The sequence below is a fragment of the Echinops telfairi genome, unplaced genomic scaffold (assembly GCF_000313985.2).
Source record: "Echinops telfairi isolate 266 unplaced genomic scaffold, ASM31398v2 ScPeMD7_7469;HRSCAF=8507_0, whole genome shotgun sequence".
Classification (NCBI taxonomy): domain Eukaryota; kingdom Metazoa; phylum Chordata; class Mammalia; order Afrosoricida; family Tenrecidae; genus Echinops; species Echinops telfairi.
Window position 1 is genome coordinate 83,352,212 of NW_022111372.1, and position 8,615 is coordinate 83,360,826.

General features: G+C 44.4%; 1 protein-coding gene across 1 annotated transcript in view; it reads right to left on the reverse strand.

Annotated features, from left to right (window-relative positions):
- Positions 1–550: 550 nt before the first annotated feature.
- Positions 551–8,615, reverse strand: part of SLC26A2 (solute carrier family 26 member 2) — a 22,632-nt gene continuing 14,567 nt past the window's right edge. Inside the window, exons 2-3 of the mRNA XM_004697083.2 lie at positions 4,242–4,965; positions 551–2,521 (exon numbers count right to left, since the gene is read on the reverse strand). Coding sequence (XP_004697140.1) covers positions 1,004–2,521; positions 4,242–4,940 — 2,217 coding nt within the window. The 5' untranslated portion in view covers positions 4,941–4,965 and the 3' untranslated portion in view covers positions 551–1,003. The remainder of the gene's footprint in view (positions 2,522–4,241; positions 4,966–8,615) is intronic.

The window sequence follows — 8,615 nt, forward strand, 5'->3', positions numbered from 1 at the left end:
GGAGCTACAACTGGGAAAATGAGCACAAGCAAGAACAAGTTGCCCAACTATGCTCCCCACCTCCTGCAGCCACCTCTCCACAGAGCTCTTAGGGACTCTGGCACTTCTATTGTAAATCTCAAGTTCACTCCTGGACCTCTAAGAGAAGGGAGAATTCAAATGCATACCCTCTATAACAGGACAGTTTAAAAAAAAAAACAAAAAACAGGATGGTTTATTGGAACGAGTTGGCAGTTTAATTCAATAGGCACTGTATTCCGAGAATACCTTATTTCTTCATCATATGGCGTATGTTCAACCGAAATGGTCAAACACTGATGTCTCTTTTCGGTAGCGGCTCTATTCCTTCTATCATCTTTTGATACTTCCTGCATCATTGAGTATTTTTCCCATAGAGTCCTTTACTGTAGTGAATAGAGGCTCGAATTTTTTCTTCAACTAGATGTCATGATAAACAGAGATAACGCTGATTTCATTTTACTGCCCCTGTGGATTTCTAAGACTGTAACTGTTTATGGAAGTAGAAAGCCTTTCCCTCCTCCTCCCAGGGAGCAGCTGGTGGTTTCAAACTGCTTACCCTGTGGTTAGCAGCCCAAAGCATAGCCACTCTGCCACCAGGGCAGGGTCAGCCCAAAATAAGGCAGGCCACAATGACAGAGATGGACCCAGTGGCTGCAACAGTGGACCCGAGCGTAGGACAACGGCGAGAATGGCGCAGAACCAGGCAGTGCCTTTCGGTTGCACGTATGGTCGCTGAGTCGAAGCCGACACAACAGCATCTGCCAATAAAAATATTTCTTCGGTAAAGCCTGAAACCAAAATATTTTCTCTTTGATTCTAACTATAAGCTCTGCTGTATCTCTAGAGATCTAAAGCCCAATAGCTTCAAATGAAGATTGATGTGTAGCTAATGGGTTTCAATTTAAGTGTGAAACATTTTCCACTGTGGAAGTGGCTATTTTAACCCATTGACTAGACCCATAGCATCTACTTTCTCAATCGATCACTGGAAAGACTCCAGACCATTGGGAACACCTGTTCCTTTCTGATTTTGAGATTCCATGGCAAAAACCATTGCGTCATACACACTGTAGAAGAGGAGGTTTTCCTCCTCCTTTTTGTGGTACTCTCCCCTGGTCAGGGAGTCCCTGACAGAAGGGTTGCATTGCGCCAGCAGAATGTGCACACCGACGGCTTCATAATCTCTGCGAACTTCTTTCAGTGTGTGGATCCCTGCTGTATCGAGAAACTGTATCGCACTGCAGTCGATCACGATCGTGTGGAGCTCCAGGGGGCCGCAGGAAAGATGGGCTGAAACTTCATCCCGGGTTCCACTCAGAGTCACTGTCTCCTCTTTGACCCTTCTCTTGGCTGCCTTCTTCTGAGCTGCCTTAACTAAGACTGGGTTGAGAGTTTTTTTGTATAAAGCAGATTTAAAACATTCTTTGTTTATGTAATAGAGAGGGGCTACAAAGCGAAAAACTTTGATTCCTGGCATAGTCTGAAGGTTCTGGTAAGTAGACGTGGATTCAAAGACTTCAGAGTCTTCTACCAGGCCAAGCAAGGAGCTCTTTGGCTTCTGGGTGCGGAGAATGACACAAAACATGGAGAAACAAACCCCAATAAGCAGGCCCATTTCCGTACTTATCAGGGCAGAGGACAGCATAGTCACAAACCAGATGAGCGTGTCCATCTTGCTAAGTCGCCACATCTGGGGCAGGTCCTTAAATTTAAGCAGGGCTCCGCGCAGATTGACAATCGTGATCACGCCAAGGACACATTTTTGAAGGGAATAGAACAAAGGGGCTATTACCAGGAGGACCAACAAAAGAACCAGGGCGGTCACCACACTTGACAGCTGGGTTTGGCAGCCCGTGGACTCTTTGACTAACGTCTTCGCCAGAGCTGCGCTGGTAGTGAAGCAGTGGAAAAAGGAAGGGATGATATTGCAAAAGCCAATGGCATACATTTCCTGATTTGCTCTGACGGTGTAGCCGTGTTTCTTGGCAAACATCTCAGAAAGCGATACTGTGATAGCAAAACCAATGATAGAAATAGCGATTGCATCTACAGCCACACTAGGGATTAAGTTCCAGTCTGGTGCTTTGGGTGGTTTGAATCCGGTGGGAATACAGCCAGCAACACTGGAGTTGTACTTTTCATGCAGCTTTCCAAAGTGAGAGGCTAATGTGGCTGCTACAACTACAAAGAGTTCCGTAGGAATCGGCACCTTCAGCTTGGACTTGAAGCGCTCGTTGAGTTCTTTGGTTGGCAAAAGCACCAAAAGGCACAAAAGGCTGGTGATGAGGTCACAGATGTTGGTCTTATGGATGTTTCTGAAGATATGCACCCAGGTGGTGACGAGTGAGCCCACACCACTACTCCGAGGAAGGCTGAGCCCCAGGAGGTACTTGGCCTGAGATGTAAGAATGGTGAAGGAGGCACCAGTGACAAATCCACTCAGCAAGGCATCTGAGAGGTACACAGAAACAAAGCCCACTTGAAAGAAGCCCATCACTACCTAGAAGAAAGGACATGCAAGTGTTAAAATGAAGCTAAACTGCGGTTCCACACCAAAAATTAACCTGACATTCTTTGCACAGAGACACTATCAGAGCACCAACGGAATGTTTAAGTTAGAAAAAAGACAATCAGTCCTCTCATTTTACAAAGAGAGGAAACTGAGTCTCAGAGGCTTAAACAATTTGCCCAGAGTTAACACTGTTCTTCACTGGCCCAGCTGAGACACAAGCCTAAGAGTCCTACTGTCTAGCACAATGTTTCTTTCAGAAGGATCCGCCTCTCTCTTGGAAAAGACTATCTCATTCCATAGCTCACGGAGCTCACAGGTGCACAGGCACACAGGCACCCATGGCAAACACAGCTCCTCAGCACAGAGTGGCCCCGGAGTTGGGAAAAGGCTCAGTACTCTGCCCTGGGCCTTCCTCTCTCAATAGTTTCCTGCCCAGCAAGCCCAGGTTCAGGCTCAGAAAGGTTTCCTGGAGACAGTCCTTCACACTTCTGTTGTTGCTAGGTGCCATAGAGCTGGTTCCTACCCACAGCAACCTTACACACAACAGAACACTGCACGGTCCTGGCATCCCCACAATTGTTCCTATGCCTGTTGTAACCACACTGTCACACCCCGAGGCCAGGGCTAAAGGGACCCCTAAAAAGGAAGCAATCCCCAAGGATCTATGAGAAAACATCTAGAAACTCAAATTCTTCCCAATAATAAAGCATACGTTTTCTTTAATTACAGGTCATTTAACTGGTAAAACTAAAATTAGATTTGCGTCAAAAGAGAACCACATTCTAAAAATTAATACAGCACTCTAACTTCATTTTAAGCAAATATTCTCATTCAGTATTTAGGCCCAGCAAGCTTTCCAATATTGACCATTTTATATCCTGAATATCTAACTTTCCTCCCTTCCCAGTCATCCCTCAGAATCCTGTTGCTCCTCTCCTCATTCTTGGTGAGCCACCGTAATGACAATGCCAAAGTCAATTCTGAGGCCCGCAACGCGTGTGCACCTCCCTCCCTCCCTCCCTCTCTCTCTCTCTCTTGATCATCCAAGCACCACACGGGGTTAGCTACTCTTGCCCTGCCCTTACTGGTTCCAATGCCGATGGCAGAGAAGCGCTCGGAGGCTGGCAGCAGCGCCCAGAGGCAGCGCACTGAGCTATCATGATGGCAGCGGCGGGATCCAGTGAGATCTGAGAATTACTTCTCTGATGCCTTCTCTTGGACGTTTTAGAACCATGATCAGAGGAATCACTTCACGACAATTCTAAAGCAGCGGGGAGAGGATGCCTAGTGCAAAAATCCTGCATTCCCAGCCCCTCCGCCAGCTCTCCATTCAGTTATCCTGTCTGATGACTAATGCTGACTGACAGTACAATCACACGGTCTCACACAAACCCCGTTTTTTGATGTGTAAAATTAAAGAGTTGTACTAGGTGGTTGGGGTCTCCTCTCTAAATTTCTACAACCACTTAACAGATCTGGCTTACTGAAATTCATTGGTTAGGAGGTAGCCTGGGATTGAGAAAACAGAGTCTTATTTTACTTACGGAGTCAGTCAGACCAGAGTTTGAGTTCTGGGTCCCCGTCTCACATACTCAAGTATTCAATAAAAAATTAATGGTTATGATCTCTAAGATTCTTTATAGCTCTGAGATTTCATGCACAGCAATTACTTTCACCAGAAACAAACACTTGTTCCCTTGTTTCTTACCTGATAAACCCCAGCCATAAAGGTTACAGTGCTGCCCACTATAATTGCATAGCAATTTCTATCACATGACCCAGGTAACACGTGGTTTAATGATGTGCTCCCGTTTCCTAGAGAAGAAGTAACATGGCCAGTGTCATAGCCAGCTTTGTGTAGTTCTCGGTCAACTACCTCGCCAATCATAAGGCACAATATTCCAAAAATGCCCACAGAAATGTGCCGAGAGGTACCTAATAGGAAATAAATGATGCTGGCAAAAAAGGATGTGTACAGACCGGAGATGGGCTCCTGGCCAGCCAAGAGGGAATACGCAATGGACTGGGGCACTAACAAGATGCCTACAATCAAGCCAGACATTATATCTCCTAAAATGTTTTTCTTCAGATCATACTTTGGAAGCCAGTGCAAAACAGGAAGGAAACCAAAAATCATGTTTTTTGCTTTGGATGGGCTGCACTGGCATTTCTTCTGTAGCTTTTTGATGATAAACTGCTTGAAGTCAGAATTTGGTTTCTCTTGAGGCTCCACATGGACCCTAGAATGAGGTCTGCATTGATCCATGGCCCGAAATGGCTTGAAGTCAGTACTTGGTTCTTTTTGAAGCTCCAGGCAGACGCTGGGCTGAGGACTGTACTGCTCACTTTCTTCTTCTGATGAGTCCCCAGGTGAAAGGCCATGCTGTTCCTTACGCTCCGAGGACATTTCTGGAGACGGGTGCTTCAGCTTCCTACCCCAGAGAAAACAGATCATGTTAGTTGGCACAGTCACCCTTCGTGCCCACACAGCCTAACAGCCCTAGTCATGATTCATGAAAGTTAAAAAAGGAGCTCAGTTTGGGGATGAGTATATTAAGTCTCAAACCTAGCTGCCAGTCCCTAAAGCAAGAAGACAGGCCTTTGTTTTGTTCTTTCGTTCTTTCTTTTAATGCATCTTTAAAGAACACTAGCTTTTGAGAATACAGAAAAGAAGTGAGGACGGGGGAGCGAGAAATGGTGTTGGCCACATGATAAACTAGGGCCGAATGCATTGGGATTTTCAAGAGCACTCTCCTGCTTTGTAAGAAAAGGGAGAGAAGTTAGTAAGATAGTGCTGAGATGTAACACATCTCTAGAACACGAGGCAGGCTGATGGAAGTTAGTAAGATAGTGCTGAGATGTAACACATCTCTAGAACACAAGGCAGGCTGATGGAAGTTAGTAAGATAGTGCTGAGATGTAACACATCTCTAGAACACGAGGCAGGCTGATGGAAGCACGTGTCTAAGTTCTGCTGGTCTTGGTCTGGTCCGTTGTATTCTAGTATGGAATCCTTTGCCCCATGAACAGATTTGCTTGACTAGTCATAGAATGTACTCTTAAACACAGGCTGCATAGAAAACTATGACCCTGTACTTCCACTTGGAGGCTTATCCAGGTGAAGGATCTCTGGATCCTGATCTAGTGCAGCAGGATCTACCACTAAAAACTACAGAAAAATAACCCAGTGCCCCAAACCCACCGCCATTAAGTCAATTCCAACTCATAGCAAGGCTATATAGGTATCCGAGGCTATTCATCTCTATGGGAGCCGACAGCTTCATCTTTCTCCCATGGGATGGCTGGTGGGTTCCAGTCCCTAACCCTGCAGTTATTAGTCCAGCACTTATCTGACAGCATCAGCAGAACTACAGAAAACAAAGAAGGTGAAAATGGCCAAAAAGAGGAAAGGGACAACAAAAAGGAAGTTTTGTAGTGGAAGTGTATAAGAGGAAGTACTAAGATTGAGTGTAAACTGTTTACCAATAGACCACAAATAAGTGTAGTTGTGTAAGTTATTTATGTAGATTAGAATGCCCACCCACCTGTCTGTCAAGACTGTAGTCATTCTGTAAAACCCAGGTAAAATGCTACCACTCGGCACAAACCACATGCTGATTTCCCCATCGGGAAGGAACCACCACACCTCTGTGTGCCATAGCCCTGTGCACAGTACTAAGCTCCCTCTCCCAAGAGAGAAAGGAGGCTTTCTACTCCCGTAGAGTTACAGTCTTGGAAACCCACAGAGGCAGTTCTACTCTGCCCTGCAGGGCCTCCGAGAGCCAGAATGGCCTAGAGGGCAGTGAGACCGCTCTCTGGTGTTAGGCTGAGCAGTAATCTTCCAGGTTTCTTCGTCTTCTTTTTTTAATCGTTTTATTAGGGGCTCATACAACTCTTATCACAATCCATGCACACATGAATTGTGTAAAGTGCATTTGTACATTCACTGCCCTCATCATTCTCAAAACATTTCCTCTCCACTTAAGCCCCTGGCATTAGGTCTTCATTTTTCCCCTTCCTTCCCACTCCCCGCTCCCTCATGAGCCCCTGATAATTTATAAATTATTATTTTGTCATATCTTGCCCTGTCCGACGTCTCCCTTCACCCACTTTTCGGTTGTCCGTCCCCCAGGGAGGAGGTCACATATAGTTCCTTGTAATCGGTTCCCTCTTTCCAACCCACTCTCCCTCTACCCTCCCAGTATCGCCACTCACACCACTGGTCCTGATGGGATCATCTGCCCTGGATTCCCTGTGTTTCCAGTTCCTATCTGTACCAGTGTATATCCTCTTGTCTAGCCAGACTTGCAAGGTAGAATTCGTATCATGATAGTGGGGGTGGGGAGGAAGCATTTAGGAACTAGAGGAAAGTTATATTTTTCATCGTTGTTACATCGCACCCTGACTGGCTCGTCACCTCCCCAAGACCCCTCTGCAAGGGGATCTTCCAAGTTTCTAAAGGAAAAGACATCTTACTCATCACTCTCATTCTCACTATGTCGAATATAATAACTCTGAAATGGCAGGCTTACAAACTCGATGAAAACCAAATAAATTAATAAAAATGCATGTATGAGATGAAGGATTCAGTAAGTTTTCTGTTTTAGAATGGACAAAATCAGGCACTTATGAGGTTCAATAAGCTTAACAATTCTAAGATGCCACAATCCAAGACTCATGAATCATTCAAGAACACGAGGTAGATAAACGTAATCCACGTTATTTCACTGAGGCTGAAAGGACCACTGCAGGTTACCCACTGAACAACAATAAAATAATGGTTACTTTAATGGTTTGGTGATGTGTATAAGGAAGAAAGGGAAAAACATTCAGATGACCACTGACCCTGAGCAAGTCCATTCGTTATATGGATATATTCCTCAACAGTATTGCTCTGTGGCTCTCTCTCTCCTTTCAGCTTCAGGTCAAGCGGCTCTGCTTGCACTTCTTAGGTCCTCCTATTTGGGAGCAAGCCTTGGTGCTTACTGGGTCAAAATAAACGTTTCCAAATCTAAGATATACCAGTCATAAGAAAAAATAATCTAATCCCAATCTTGCTGTATATGGCTAATTATCTGGGAAATGAAAAGATAAAAATGAGTACTAGAAAGTACTGCAGAGATGGGACTTAGAAGAAATAATCCAACAGAAATACTAAGAGAAAAACTCTAAGCGACGAAGCATGCCTCTGACAAACTCCGTAAACTTGACAGAGCCAGAGAAAGAATCAATGAACTAGACCACAGGTCAGCAGAAAGTATCTAAACCGAAGCACACAGAGAAAAGTAGAAATAAAATGCACCAACAGCAATGTAATAAGACACCCAGGAGCTAAAGAACATATATATATAAAAGAATCTACCCTATGCATTATAAGAATCCCAAAATAAAAAAGAGAGAAACGGGCAGAAGAAATATTTGAAGACATTATGACTGAAATTTTTCCAAAATTAACACCAAACACCAAACTAAAGGAAACAATTAGTCCGAAGGACTAGGGAACCATGTGAACCACAGCCTCCACCCGCTACCCTGAGACTAGCACCATTAGATTACGACCGGCTATTACTATCAAACACTCTAAATGAGATCACAGAAATTCTTAGATTGCGTAGAAGAAAAATATGGAACAAAACCAAGAATCAGAAATAGAACCAGTCTTATAGAAATAGGTAGGAAATCTCAAACACTGACACTCTTCAAACCTGGAACTGAACCCATCCCTAGGGACCATTTTACAGTCATGACTATACACTGAACAACAACACTTACAAGGAACATTCTCGTCATAATAATCAACCATACAAGACAAAAGGGCAGCACTTACTTAAAAACAAAGTTCAGAGGTCAGAAAGGGGCAAGAAAGAACAGCAAATGGAAATGGGGAACCCTATAAAGCGGGAAGGGTGCTGTTACATGAAAGAGATTGGAACTAATGTCAAGAAACAAAAAAATTATAGATGAAAGGACTTGTTCCACCTTTAGGTATATGACCAAAAGACCTGAAGGTAACAACACAGATACAGGTATACCAATGCACCACACAGGTATACCAATGCACGATTCACAGAAGCCCAATGTA